General features: G+C 39.5%; 1 protein-coding gene across 7 annotated transcripts in view; it reads left to right on the top strand.

Annotated features, from left to right (window-relative positions):
• Positions 1-15,901, top strand: part of PARD3B (par-3 family cell polarity regulator beta) — a 948,983-nt gene that overhangs the window by 341,274 nt on the left and 591,808 nt on the right. For all 7 annotated transcript variants that reach the window (XM_072961414.1, XM_072961413.1, XM_072961408.1 and 4 more), the window contains one exon: positions 15,607-15,778. In XM_072961414.1, the coding sequence (XP_072817515.1) occupies positions 15,607-15,778 (172 nt within the window). The remainder of the gene's footprint in view (positions 1-15,606; positions 15,779-15,901) is intronic.

Raw genomic sequence — 15,901 nt, 5'->3', positions numbered from 1 at the left:
TCGGTGTGTGTTGATTTTTCTCATTCAAAGTCTTTTCATATAGTCCGAAGCCTTCAAACTATAATTTAAAGCAAGACAGCCTCTGTGGATTTATGGAGTCATTTTCCCTTTGGCTAAAGCCCTCCGTGGTCACAGACCGCTAGATTTAAAAAGGCAGCCAAACCCGTCCAAAGACCGACATAAATTTTCAGAGGTAGAAAAAACCAGTGCCTGCTTATTAAATTAGTGAGAATAGAGTATGTGGCAGCTACAAATAAATGATGTTTTTCCCCCTTAAGTTGGAAGCAAAGGCTGTTAGAGATATGTGATATTTGACTCACATTTGTCAAGTTAAGCTACATTAGTTGAGAATAATTTGCATGTTGCCTCATGCGCTTACTTTAGACTTCCATTTGGGTTGGACTAGATAAATGGGTTCACCTTTGCCAAAAAGCTCCCAGCGATAAACACATTTAAAACATTTTCCCCAGCATACAGAGTCTGCACATGAACATTAAAAAAGAAAGAGGTGGAGGGGGATGCTGTTGTCTCAGCAGACTCTTCCCCGGTCCTCTCGTATTTATGTCATGGGGTTTTCTAAATGCAGTGTCAGGCATCCTCCATGGGTTCCTTGCATCCACTTTCCCTGCATTGTATCCTGTTGGTTCATAGAAATTACTCATTTTAGCCCAATAAAAATCGGGCTTTTTCTTTTGGTGATTCATTATGGGAAACCATTTTCACTGACTTTCAGGGCTTCGGGGAAGAAAACATGTTTATCCTTGACAGATCTTGGTATTTTTCCATGTCTCACAGGAACCTTTCCAAGTCTTTCCTTCTATAAAAACAAAATAAATTATAAGAATGGAGACTTTCTAAACTAAAGTTGATTAACCGTGCAGGCTTTCTAGAGCGCTTTCTGAAAAACGCTGCACAGTGTTTCCAGTCGTGAAACGTGTGTGACAGGATTCTGTCGGGAGGCAGCATCTTCATCCCCTTTAATCCAAAGGTGCTGTTAGGAAATACAATTTTTGCAGTCAGTTAATATTTGGAGTTCTGTTTTATTAGCAAACTAGGTTATATTTCTATGGAAATGGGAATTATTTCTCCTAATCCTAATGTCAGTACCCCCTGAGTGGAAACTAGGTACGAAACGTGAGATAGATATTCTATAGTTAGTAATTCCCCAGTCCTCATCGGCCTCTTTGCCTTTCTTTTAGTTTCTCACTTGCTGCTTATCACTAGACATGGTGAGGTACCTACTAATAACATTGTATATCTTTTTGTTTAATAAATATGTGTATATTTTATTGAAAAAAAGCCTACATTTTTCTGATGTTAGCCTACTTAAATATTATAAATCAAGCCTATCTTATTAGTCAATATTCACTCCAGTATTGCTCTGGGCTGGGAATTACTTAGTCTCTTTAAATTGACTTTGTGCACTTCTAATTAGACAATAGTAGGGTGTATTCTTACACTCGATACACACTTAATCTCTAGACACCAGATATTATCCAGGATACAAGTTGAGTTGAGTCTTAAAGGACGAATAGGGCTTTTGGTCAATAATAAAAATAATGATAATGATGATAATTATAATAATAGCTAGGGACTGGCATTACAGGAACACTTATTTTGTGGGTAGCCATTCTGCTAAGCCATAGCTCACGTAATACAACTCGAAGGGAACCTTAGGATGATGAGGAGGTGCTGAAGTTTGACTGGCTTCTGACTCAGGCTTTCTCACTTACTGGCTGTGTAATCCATCTGACCTCTCAGTGCCCTCAATTTTGGAGAGTAATGGTAGCTGCCTCCAGGGCTGGTATGAAAAACATGTGAGATAATACAGTCTGATACTATGAATTTAAAAAAGGTAAATGCTCAATAATTGTTCAGCTACTGTCCTCCTCCATATTGTATAAAGAAAATGGTTGAGGCTCAGAGAAGGTACATAACTTCCCTACATTTAGAAAGGTTTGAATTCAGACAGTCTGGCTCCAGAGTCTCCAAGTTCTCAATTACTAACGATTCTAGGAAAGGAATGTATATGCATGGTACTTTGATACATTAAGATATTGTAATATGATTGCCACTGTAGTGGTATTTATCACATTACAAAATTACAGTGTTCTTTTGCATTTAAATGAAAAAACATCCAAGCATTTCTCTTTGATTTAAGCTGTATTCTAAGCCGGTCTTGTATTTCCAGTGAATAAATATGAGCCTGAAGTTCTGATGGAAGACTCTGTGGAGGATAGGGAGTTTACATACGAGGTCTCACCGGAAACCATGTACCTGAGCCTCCTCCCCTCCCTCGCCCCGCCACCTCCCGCCACAACACAAGGTCCACGTGCTGTAGTTGCGTAAACTATATGCCTCCTCACTGCTCTGGATTGATTTGACTCAAGGATTCTGACTCCAACTAGTAAAGATCACCAGGACTGTAAACAGATATATAATACCTGCCAAGGGGACTGGATAATTGCTTATCCAGTAGCCAGCATATATTCTCCCTGATGAGAGACTGATGTGGGATATCAAACCACGGTCAGATGACTTGAGGTCAGTGAAACCAGGGTAAGTTGAGGAAGGCATATGGTTTGAGCAGGGCCGTCTTCACGGGTACGTGACCTGTGCAGTTGCTCAGGGTCCCGTGCTCACTAGGGCCCCGTGTTCAGTTCAGACTCTGCTGTTGTCATCTTGGAATGCTTTAAAATTTCTGAACCAGGGCCCCACACTTTCATTTTGCACTTGGCCTCAGAAATTTTGTGCTTGATCCTAGACTCATGAGTTTAATGATACCACACTGTCATCCTCATGTCTCACCCATTTCACAGTAAGGCTGTCCCTCCTAATGAGACTGCAGATTTGTTCTTAATCCAGTGGATCCTTCAGCTGGGTAACACTGACACTGACATGGCCAGTGTATCACCTCTGACACCATCTCCCTGACTTCTGTTACTTATCTTATCTTGCTGACATATCACTTCTGTAGCTTATTTATACAGTGAATTAAATTTGTCCTGGGTGCATATTTTTAAGATGATTTTGTGTATTTATAAACAGACCTTAGCATATTTATTTAATACATTGACTCTCTGAGAGAATTTTTGTTTCTTGATTCTTTAAAAAGTGCCCCAGATATTACTTCTGTGTTATAGATGAAATAAATGTCATTAGGTTGAAATTTATTGAAAGGGGGATTAACTGGCAGAGCTGAATGGATGATAGCATATAACTGAAAGCATGCTGGTACAACAGAGCAATGTGTCTAGCAACCCAGTATCATTAGGGCAATGTCAGCAGATGCAGGACAATTATGCTTTTAAATAAACAATGAAAAGAAGATTTGAGTGAGAGTTAAAGACCTAATTTTTTTTATTATTATTAACGCATTACTGTCAATAGTTAGGTCCTTCTAGAGCTTTTAATCCTTAGCGTATTGAGGGGCAGGGAGACAGTTTACAGAAAAGCAACAAACATCTTTGATGACTGGGCAGTAGGGGATATAGAAGAAACAAAAAATATGAACACTAAAAATTTCTGTTGTCTGAGGGACAACAAATAAGGGAATCTTAGAGTCTTTAAGGAAGTGAAAAAAATTAAACAATTTTGTTCATACATTTCTTTTTTTTACATTTTAGTAAAGGATTGAATGTGTGGAATTTCAACAAAGTTTGTAGACAGTAGTGACAGACATTTGGATTATAAAATCATTGAAATATTTAAATTTTATTTGTGAATTTTTAAATTGGAATAGCTTTTATCCATCTGTATTTGTTTAGAATATGAATTATGATTTAAAAACCAAAGGGCCACCAATCCAAACATTTCCCACCTGCTCTCTCTTAAGGGACTTCAAAGTAGTAAATTAAATGAAACCGACATTGTTTTTCTACTTGCCCATCACAAAGTATTACTGGTTCCAGGTGACTACCTATTTACAAGGTACCTTTGAAGATTTAATAGAGGGTTTTAAGTGAATGGAATACTGTGCAATGGAAAAATTTACATCATAAACAAAATTGAAAGGTAAATTAGCAAAAAGAAATTTGTGAAGATAAAAAAGACAAACTTAATATACTTAAATAGCTTCTCCATGTTAAGAAACATTAAAAGCAAAATGAAAGTAAGGGCAAAGGGTATAAACAATCCATTGAAGAAATAAAAATGGCTTATAAAATTATTTTCAATATTACTAACAGTCCAAAAATTGACCTTAAATGGGAGGATATAATTTTGTCTGCAAAATCATCAAATACTGAACAAATGATACTACTGTGCAAAGATAACCTCTACTTTCTTGCACCCAGAATGGCTGAATAAGCTAAATTATTTATGATATGGCTAATTATGTTATGACATATTATTCAATCATGAATTTTCTCCATTTTTTTGCAGATTACAATTAGAGAAAATTGCTCACAAGAAAATCTGGGTAAAAATATCAGAAAACTAAATTGTGTGTTACGTAGTCTGGTCATGTAATGGTAACGTGTATATATAAATGCGTAAAAAACAAAAGTGGTGGAGAAGCACCAATATTCTAACAGTGTTTCTGGAATTTGAGATGATCTTGCGTGTCTTCTTTTCTGCTGTGTATTTTCAGAAGTCTGGTAATGACATCCTTTGAAGTTTTGTTCATTTTCCCTCCCTCTCGCCCCCAAGACACAAACACAGCTCATATGCAGTTGGCTGGAGGGAACTGAGGGGCTTCATGATCCCCACATTTTCTTGTCCACACACTTTTCTCTTGGCCTGGAAAACATAACAGCCTAGAGCTACAAAGTGCAAAAGTGGCCCTTGGGTTTGGGGGTGTTGGCGTGAAGACTGCTTTTGAAACCCAATCATGGAGGATGGTCACAGCAACCTGGATTTTTTGGGTCCATTCCTAATTTCAAAACTTGGATTCCATTTTTTGCCATAAGGAGACCTGGTATGTTTTAATTTTTGATTTAGATATCATAGTTTTTATGCCTACAGAAGATGTTTTCAATTTTTTAGGAAAGCCCTTTGCACTAAAGCTAAAAATTGACAACTGACGCACAAAGACCATCTTTCTACAATTAGAGACAAGACCTAGGGTGCAGCTCGTCCTCGAAGAGGTGACGCACCTCCCGTGACTGGGCAAGGAGCAAGGACCCCAGGCTGCCTGTCTTCAGGCCCCAATTAGCGAGGAGGCATCATTCTATGTGAGTTTAGTACACCCACAATCATAATTACAAATCTTGACATTTAGAGGCTCCCCAAGTCAACACCCGTCCCAGCAGGCTTAGCCACATTATCACTAGTTAGGGAGATGTAGAGCAATTAGAAGCTAAAGGAAAAGGTTAGCGCTAACGCTCAGACGGGAGGCGTTTAGGAGCTAAACCCACCTGCGATGACAATGTTAATTTTTTTTAAATATCGGCGTTGAAACCTTGTCACCCGTGACACGGAGGATCTGAGTCTAAATGGGATGTTGGAGGGAAGTGCTTCCGCATCCCTCAGTCAGGCTATGCACTGACCTTTCGGTTGTCTCCACCAGTTGCTCAGCTGTCTTGAAATGTCAGAGAAGGTAGAACATCATTGGACCTGTCATGAGGTCAATCAGCTGGTGCTCCAGCCAATTTGCCAAATGTGTCCATGCTAAAGAGTCTGTTCTCCCACCAGCCTGATGAAATGCAGTATCCATTAATCACCAGCTAATTTTCAGGGAGTTGTGACCTTCCTCATATTTGTAGTCCACTCACAGATTTACCTGGCCTGGCGGGGGGAGGGGATTCTCAGATTGGGAGTATGAGGCCACCTCAGGGACATGTGAACCTAATGAAACTTATGTTTGAGGCTACTAGGGTGACTGGCTAGGGGATGCCTGCCTCAGGCCAGCACTGACCTATTTTATTTAGAACATTCAGAACGTTCTGTGTAGTTTGCTACCCCTAAAGGTATTGCTTATAGCTCAAGTGCATGCAAAAGACATTCTCTATTTGAAAAATTTAATGATAGAGTGAGGTCTCATTATTTTTTCTTTCAACCTATCAATTCTTTATCTGTCTTTAGAAGGGGGTGGCTTTGTCATCATTCTCCACAAAGGTTTATTATCTGAGAGCTGTTGAGTTGTCTTAAAAAGCAGAAAGGTTTCTTTTTTTTTTCCTTTATGAAATAGACTGTTCTATTTGTAGCCAAGTCTCATAAATTAAGATACTTGTCAAAATAAATGAATAGTATGTTTGTTATATTCATGACTTAAAATCACATTTGATTGCTTACTCATTAATCCACAAAGTTAAGCAATACACCCTGGATTGCAGTCATTAGTACAAATAAGCAGGGTCCTTCTAACAGTCAGATGTAATGGAGAGCACTGCACCGTTGTGTTTGTTTCAAAACTAGGTATGTTAAAGTGCAAGTTTGCTTTACAATTTTAAAAGGTTTCCTCTGAAAGAAAATCAAGTACATGATATAGTCCACCAGGAAACAAGATTGGGATTATAATGTGCTAAGTGGAGTTTAGATGGAGAAATTGTAAGATGCAGTTTTGGAGTGAACCTCAAGGTTGAGAAGAAGCTATTTTGCCCTGAATAGGAGCACACATAGTAATGGAGGTTACCTTATTCCCAGGTGGATGGAAAGTTAAAACACAAGGAGATAGTGTCAACATAGAAGTATTGACATCCATGTAAAAGAGACGTTGCTCCTCCTCTTGGATGTAGCAGAGACCTTAAAACATTCATTTACCTGACTCTTTGTCAAGTACCATACTGAGAACTTGGAATATAAAAGTCAATTTTACTTTAGTTTTCCCAACTGTAAAATGGGAATAATGGCACCTTTCTCATAGGGTTACTTAGGAATATGAAATCAAATGATATATGTAGGCACATTGAACAGTGCCTAGTGCATAGTGAGGACTATGTAAGTATTCATTAAATATATATTTTTAGATGATGTGACCCCCAGTTTCAAGTAGCTTACAGTTTACTTTTAGACCGAGGCAGGTAAATCAAGGTTCTCCATACTGTGTGACTAGTGTTGCTAGACCAAGGGACGTGCTATTGTGGAAACAACACGGAGCCTGGTGGAAGGCTTCATAATGGAGACATGAACTTCGTTCTGAAAGCCATGAGAATATATAATGAAGGATTTTAAGCTGAAGCAAGACCATGTCAAGTCTGTGTGATGGAAGATCGCTCTGGCAGTGAGGGTTGTGGGTAAATGTCAGGTGGCTTAGACTGGAACCCAGAAGTGGGTCGGGGCCCTGGCAGTGGATATGTGAGGACCTCGCCAGAGGCAGTGTGGTATTTATTGTATGGGATAATCCATGCAGAGAGAGATCACCCTTACATTCCTGCAAGTTATTGCCTTCAAGGATCTGTTGACAGACCTCTGGTTGGCTGTGGTAGCCCTGGGCCTTGGCTATGAGATGACCAAACTACATTTCTGAGACAGTTACAGCTTTGGTTTGGTAGGAGAATAGGAATTGTAGGGAAGTAGGGAAAATGAAACAAAGCCAGTGAGATAATACTCAGTGTGGGTGTTACACCATCATAAATGTATGTATGCCTTGTAATTCACAAAGTATTTTCTCACATGCTGTTCTATGTTTTCTGGTATCATATATACTTGTTTCAAATAGGATAGTCTTTCAAAAATGCAGGTTAGACGTATGTGATTTAGATAAGAATAACTTGAAGAAAAAGCATTTGTGTATGTTTGTGTCCATGCATTTTAAAACAACCCAAGTTGTATCTTCATTTGTAATAATGTACACGCTCCCAAGACTTTCAGAGCCCCTGAGATTGGGTAAAATCAAGGAACCATCCAGTGATATACTGGGTAAATGGCTAGCAAAGCTTCTCAGTGGACTGAGATCAGCTCTGAAATTTCCCATCCAATTTAACCCACGTATCTTCAGTTTCTTGTGTGTCTGTTATTTTTAATATGTGTAATTCTGGACTGTGGAAATACTATTACTGACAAGACATGTATATTATTGAATGTTTTTTGCATTTCTGACGTTTGTGTTACTCTGACAATGCTTGAGACACTCTCCTGGCTTCTGTACCTGTTTGTTTTTCCTACAGCTGCCCCCTGGGTTCCCTAAGATTAGAGCTTGGTGGCTGCCTGACCACCTGACCTCCGTTAGGCCACAGGGACCCTTTGCCTGACCATCGCTATGGATGGTGAAAGGCACAGAGAAGAGGTGCTCTGGCTTCCCCTGTGAATATTAGATCTGAGTTGTGAATGTCATTTTATAAATGGTGAGCTGTTGTTAGTAAGGAAAGTAAAGGATGCAGCAGAACAAACTCAGTATTCTCTAAAACTTGTCAAGTGGTAACACCTCCTCTTTAAAATTTTAATTCAGGATAGTCAGGAGAAAAATATAATCCAACATAAAATGTGGCTAATGTCTACCTGGCTTCTTAGTACCTTAACTACATAAGTAAAGGAGGCAGATGTATTTTTGCTAAAATATGGGTGGTTTTTAAATAGGCATATTTTTCTTATTATGGTTCAATTTAGGCAGCTGCCTCTTTAAAAAGTGATAAGGAAAAATAGGGTTCTTAGCATAACTGAATAAATCGTGTTGTTTTCTTTAGGATGGCGCTTAGAGCTGTAAAGTTTGTAAAGGTCCCTGTTGTAGATTTTCTGTTGGGAGAGGAAATGAAAATCGGTTTTACCTCACTTGCTGAATGTTGATTGAACTTTTTGAGAATCAGAGTTGTTGCATCCGGTGCTCTGAGATGCTGGATCTGATGGTAGCATTTGACAAGGAGGCTAATATGATCCGTCTGATTTTTAAAATCCAGATTAAATGCTTTTAGCTGGCTGTCAAAATCCCATGAAGGAGAAAAATCGATTTTCAAACCTTTGTTTAAAGTGGCATAAAATTAGCTCGGTGGCCAATTGTTCTTTAGTTACAAGCAGATGCATACATTTAAATGAAATTCTGCAGTGTTTCACTCTCTTCCCAAAGGTGATAATGTGTTTTCCTCTACTTGTGAAATTGTTGTAATTTCACAGTCTTACTTAGATTTAATTGTGTTTATTAAGATTTGAGGCAAATGATTCCAATTTTATTTTGTAGGATACTGGGGTTTTGTTTTGTTTTTTGTCTTAATTCTACTTGATGGTTGTTGGTAACATGGAATATGTATGAAACAGTAAAAAATAGTAGTATGTTGTTAAATTCAACAGCTTAACCCAAAGAACTCAATATGGCAAATAAGCCTTTCTTAGTAGTATGTTCGTTTATTTGACATGTAATTAAAATAGAGCCACACATTTCTCAGTGTAATTACTAATCCAAAAAAGACTACGTTTATAAATACAGTTTATTATGGTCTATGAGCATTTGGATCATTCTTTTGTCCTCTGTGTAGGCTAAAGATAATAGCACCAGATGATAAAAACTCAGGCTATAAAAGTGACAGAATGCTACAGGCTGATGACAGAGCAAACCACATCATGAATATTGAGAGACTGCAATAAATGCACTTGGTGGCATTTATTGTTAAAATATTTACTTGTCAGTGTAGAAACTCAAGGCGTTGGTATATTGCTTCGAGTTATGGTAGAAGTGGAGCAGACAGCACAAACCACGTATTTGCTCGGCGGAGGAGCAGCGCTGCATGTCTGGAGGTTGTGTGTTCTCGTGTGATGAAGAGCGAGGAAAAAAGAAAAACAAAAATTACCTATTTGATGTGTTTGATCTTGGTACTCTCTCTGTTCCCCTGTCAGTCCTGTGATAAAGAGATTAAAGGGAGGCAACAAAGTAAAAGCAGAATAGGGATAAACAAGTCAAGTGGGACTGAGTCTGAGAGCCAGGGAATGCCAGCTGAGGGAGGAAAGGAATTAACATTTAACCTGCCATTGTGCACCGGGCTCTCTGCGAAGCATTCAGGCCTGTTAGGGGTATTACCAAGGACGTCAGTAGTCTACCCCCGCCCTGCCCGCCCCGCAGCACACACCCATGCAAGCACTTAGACACCTTTACCTTGTTTGAGTATAAAAATAGGTCTGAGTCCTTAAAGAGATATTGATGGTGTGAAATGGTGCAGAACGCATGGCTCTTCTCATCAAGTCTGTTATTCAGGGTCATGGATATTGTAGATTATCCACAGCTCTTTTCTTTCGTATTGGTCTTTGAGGTTGTTATTGTTGTTGACTTTTCCACTATTTTGACCTTTACATGGTGAATATGAGGAAAAAAGATTGAACTATTCTATAAAATAAAGCTTATGCATGATATTTTTTTCTAGGCAAATCCTAGTTTGAGATGTTCCTTCCAGAGACCCCGGGGAGGGAATGGTCAGGGGATACTTGCAGTTAGGAAGCCAATGCCTGGTCTTGGAACTGGGCACACCCCTGGCATCGGCAGTTGCGATCCAGTTATTGAAAATAATTTGTACCTGCCACATTCATGTGTCTGTTTTCATGTGTTTTCCTAAGTTCTTTTTAGGAGGTAGGGATGTTCCCGAGGAACACACTTCATTTCACTAGGACCTCTAAATAGAGGTGCAAAACGCATGAGGACAGTTGCCTTAATTTTACCGGCAATTAAGGGGAAAATCTTTTCATGTTAAATCAAGCATAGAAAGCTGGTAAAATGTAAAATTGTTGTGAGTGTGTAATATAAAAAAGCCCAGCACTTCAGTTTTGAGCTCATGGTGTGACAATTGAGGCTCTGCTTCCGCTACCCTGGAGGTTTCTCCACGTTTGTTTTAAGCCACTTCGGGGGAGAGATGTAGAAGCTTCACACCGGATCCGTCGAAGTGGCCTGTGGAAGAAAGCCAGTGAGGAAGCAAGTGTCTGAGGCCAAACTGCTAACCCTTCCCGTCTCTCCATCCACTGACCACCCCTAGTTCAACACTTCCGCTCCCATTCAGAGACCAAATCAGCAGATTCTCCCTTTCAGAAATGAGCCTGGAGAGGAACGAGAAGACGCATAATCTCCACTTTAAGAGCAGAAGCAATTTCCCCAGGGTGGAGTAGAAAATGAGGAATTTCTCCCCCATGACAACAAAGTCAAAACAACAACAGTGATGATACGGGTTTATATTGGTTGTTTATACTCATTTATTCAAAAAAATTAATTTTAATATTCTAACAACATAGGAAAAATCTAGGTGTCCTTTCATTGTTACAGTAGGTTTTAGTATCTAGTTTTCCCTCATTTCACTTGTTATGTTCCAGCACATACATGTTGGGTGCTTCCTCTGTCTAATTCACTGTTCTAGGTCATAGGATACAGCAAACAACAAAATAGACAAAAATAATTTTCTTCTTGGAGCTCACAATCTAGTACAGTTTATTAGGGAGTTGTACAGGGAGACGGGCCATAAAATAAGACAAATAACAAAAGACATGGCTTGAGGGGTGACAAATGCTATAAAGGAAAATAAAGGAAGTATGGGAAGAATGGGGGACGTTGCAACTTCAATAGTGTGGCCACTGAAAGCCTGGCGTTTGAGTAAAGATCTGAAGGATAGAGGAACAAGCCACGTGGGTATCTAGTGGGAGACTGTGTCTGGCAGAGAGAACAGAAAATATAAAGGCACAGAGAGGGACAGAGGGGATAGCAGAGCTGGATAGAATCTTGAGAACAAGGGAGAGTCATCAGGACATGCAGTCAGAACCCTAACTGGGAGCCCCTCACCGTGCAGGCCATCGCCAGGACTTGGGCTTTATTCTAAATGAGGTACAAAGGTGTTACAGGGCTCTAGTCAGAGGAGAGACACGATCCACCTTAGTCTGAGCGCCATCATGCTGGCTGCCACGTTGAAAATGGATTGAAAGGGAGCCTGGGTGGAAACAAGGAGCCCCGCCAGGGAACAGTTGCACTAATCCACGGGGGAGGCTGTGGTAGCTGTGTCCAAAGAGTGACAGTGCAGTGATGAGAAGTGGGCAAACTCTGGTTATAGCTTGACATTTCTTGACAAATTGGATGTGTGTGTGGGGAGAGGGTGTGAGAGACAGGGAGAAAAATAAGGAAAGAGGGGTCAAGGATGACTAATATGTATTTTGGCCAGAGCAACTAGAAGGATGGATTATCATTCATTTGGGATGTAAAAAGATTATGGAGAAAACTTTGGGAGATCAGTTTTTGGCATGTTGGGTTAAGCAGTTGACCATATGAACCTGGAAATAAGGAAGAAACTCTGGATTGGAGATATTAGTGTGGAATTTAAATCAGCATATACTTACTTATATGTTTGCCATGAGACAAATGTGATCACCAAACAAATTTAGACACATTCTCTTTAATATTTTTAGGATGAGGATGAATAAGTGAGAGGGAGCTTAATGGGGGGGGGATGAGGATAAAATGGAGAATGTGTGGTGCCCTGGAAGGCAGATGAAGCAAGTCATTTAAGGAGGAGCCAGTAATCCGCCGAGTCCTAGAATCAAGCTAGAGAAGTGACTTTGAATTCGGCAATCTGAAGATTGTTTCTGACCTTTATAAGATTGGTTTCACTGGATTAGAGGGGTGAGAACCTGACTAATGTGGCCTCAGGGAAGAGGGGGAGGAGAGAGGTTGGGAACTGCTCTCTGGACAGACAGCTTTCAGATTTTACTTCACATGGAGACTGAGAAATGGGGTGGTGTCTGCAGGGGTGAGTCCTGAAAAGGTTGTTGTGGTTTTGGTTTTATTTTTTGATGGGAAAGTGAATAGCATATTTGTAGGCTGACCTTCCTGTGTGTATCCAGGGATTAGATGCCTAAATACTGATAGAGATCTGTGGGGACAGGATTTCTGATCGAAAGTGAAGTCTGTTTGAAAAGCTCATTTTGGATCATGGGGTCTTAGGGAAATGTCAGTGCTGTACTGGGTGACATGAGAATACTGGCATCAGAGAAGCAGAACAGAAGGGGCACCAGAAGATGGATAGGGCAGCAGAAAAGGAAGGCATCCAAAGCAAATACTGCCTGCTTGCATTTTGCATAAAGTTTAGGTTACTGCAGTCCCTAAGGTATGAATGTAGACTCTTCCACATGCCACAGAAATTTGATCTAAATGGAACCTTAGCAAAAACAAAACAAAAACCTTTCTAAATAGAATTTTTTTTTTTAATGTCCAACTCATCTCTGTGGGAAAGGTAATTCTGAATAGTTTCAAAGGCGGAGGCAGGCCATTTTCAGGCACTGGACACTTTGGAAACCAGTATGCCGTCTCTGCCGAGGGACTGGAACAGTGGTTGATGTTAATTAACATGTCTCTCTAACACTGTCTGCCAGGAGCTCTGTTAGCCGGTAATGTAGGTGTTCTGATGAACCACGTAATTTAGCCAACAAAGACCTACAACATGTGGTTTAAATTAATTATCAGTGTAGAAGGAAGCGTGAGTCTGTGTCTACTGTCCGTGTTGAGATGAAGAATCTCTTATCAGCGAGCACCCGTGGGGCCAGGGGCTTTGTCTGGGCCTCGGATTCAGGAACTGATGCTCTGCTTTCCAGGACTAGACACTTTATTCCATCCATTATCCAGACATCCAGAGAGGCTCTGCGGAGCTAATGCCTGTCAATCATGGGATTGGGAGACGGACTAAGCCAGTAATTAATCAAAGAGATTATGAGATCTGGGGAGCCCCCAGGTCTCACTCTCATCATCTTGGAGAAAGTCATGTATTGCCTGTATCTCCAAAGAGTAGAGACGCATTCTTTAGGGCCTGACATCCTCCTGGACAAACTGCAAGTATTCCGCCAGGTGGCCTCTCTATTTACAGTTTTCTTTTTGGAAAATGGTTACAGTGTGATCTGAATCCCTGGATTGGACTAGATTCTAGTACAAACTACTGTTTAGTCTGTCACTTTGGGAAACGAAATCTCTGAACTACCTTATTGTCTCATTAGATAAATAGGGACAATAACATTGTTACTACATAAGCTATAAACTCAAGTGGATGTAAAATTAGCATGGAACACAGTGAAGCATCTTAAGGAGAGAAGGTTACATAGGAGCCATAGATAATGATTGATTTATGGGTTATCAATTTTAAACTTTTCTATTATACTTCTGATGGGTATCTTTTTCTCTTTTCTCCAGTATTTTAGGCACATAAGATACACTAAGAGCTAAGGATGTAGCAAGAAGGAAGACTTACCAAAGCTGTTCGTGATACCAGTATAATAAGCCATTTGCTGAGCTGATTAGTATACTAAAATAAATGTCACAGATATGTGTTAGAATTCACCAATATGCAAAATTGAAGTTATAATTATGTTACAGAAATGGTGATGAAAATAACACGTCTACCACATTTAAAAAAATTGATTTTATTTTCCTTTTCAGGACTTAATGTGTTAAACTCTTCATTTTGGCCAGAAGATTAGGAAGATAGAGTTCTCCTGATTATTTTTATACTGGAATAATCTTTCATTATTAATCCATTTAAGTCTTATCTCAAATCAGTTCACCAGTGCTACCAATTAAAAATAGAGAATGTATGTGCTCAGTTTCAAGAATTAAAAATAATACCTTGGGAGTAGCATTTCTTTCCTGTGGTGAGAGGATTGTTGGGTTTTCCAATTAAAGATGTCTCCATACTGGAAATGAGCAGTCAATTATGAAAATTATTTTTGAATAGCCAATTTGCATATCCCTAATTGTATTCATTTCTTTTTAAAGACTGAACTTGAAATTGATGATGTTTGGTTACCCCTGCACTGGTGTTATTAATACTATCACCAACAAAGTTCCCCTGTGAATGGGGCTTTGAGTGCCTTTCCCGAATAAATGTTTGAATGATAAGTAGATTTGTTTTATTTAATGAATGAAAATATCTAAAGACTTACTAGCAGTTTTCCAGACTTGCGCACACTGCCCTTCCTGAGTTGACAGTAGCATCCCTGAGCTGCCTGATGCACTCACATTTGGACTTTTCCACATCAGCTCATGAGGCACATTTGAAGTTCCTACTGTGATGGTGTCTGCTGGCCAGAAATGTGTTTTCAGCAGGGCAGCCTTCACCACTGATACAGCAGTGTTTACACAATTACATGATATTTTATGTTGCCCCTATTTTTAAGAAAAGTGACGTGGAGATGGACAATTAAAAGTTTTTGTATCAATGATGGAAAGTTCTCATATGAAATAAAATTGAGATGAAGATTGAAATTATCAAAAGTTCTGATGTTTAGTTTCATTGGACTTAACCAATCCACATGGAGCTAGTCATGAAGGAAAAGAACAAAATTACAAGCATGTATTAAAAACTGGGATATCTGTGTGTACAAGATAAAGACAAATGGTGTGTAGCTGTCTCTACTTATTATGGTTGTGTGATTTTATAGCATCTTTGCTGATGTCCTCTTCTACCATGTAATCTGTTCCATCTCTACATAGTCAACTTTTGTTTTTAGCAACACTCTTAAAAAAAGAGATACTGGCATCCTTTCAGCCATGCTTCAATTAAAAACAAACAAGCAAACAAACAAAAACAAGGTGGTGAGGGGAGAGGAGGCAGCCTCTCATTCCTTCAAGAGAATTAGCCAAAATTGGATCTCTGTTTAAGGAGTATACAAACCAAAACTTTGTTTGGTTTTTTAAAAACGAAACAAAGATCACAATCAGCTAGATAACAGTGTCCCTGTGATATGAGTGTCCCACAAAGTAATTAGTGTTGTTGGGTTTGTTTGTAGCTGATTGCTGTGTTTGACGAACAAGAACCACTCCACAAGATTGAGAGCCCTGGTGGAAACCCGGCAGGCCGGCAGAGCCCAGATGCTTTTGAGATGGAAGTGGCTGCCCAGCTGGCTGTGTTTAAACCAGTTGGTGGAGAAATTGAAGTCACCCCTTCTGCGCTGAAATTAGGTAGGTGTATTTTTGAGTGGTATGCTTTTCATCTGGTTGAAATGCATCATTTTGTTGGCTATGAGTTGCTTCTACTTTATGGCTTAACCTGTCAGTATTTGTCTTTCAAAAACCCTGGTTTGT

The sequence above is a fragment of the Vicugna pacos genome, chromosome 5 (genome assembly GCF_048564905.1).
Source record: "Vicugna pacos chromosome 5, VicPac4, whole genome shotgun sequence".
In the NCBI taxonomy this organism is placed as follows: Eukaryota; Metazoa; Chordata; class Mammalia; order Artiodactyla; family Camelidae; genus Vicugna; species Vicugna pacos.
This window is presented reverse-complemented; position numbering and strand designations above follow the sequence as displayed.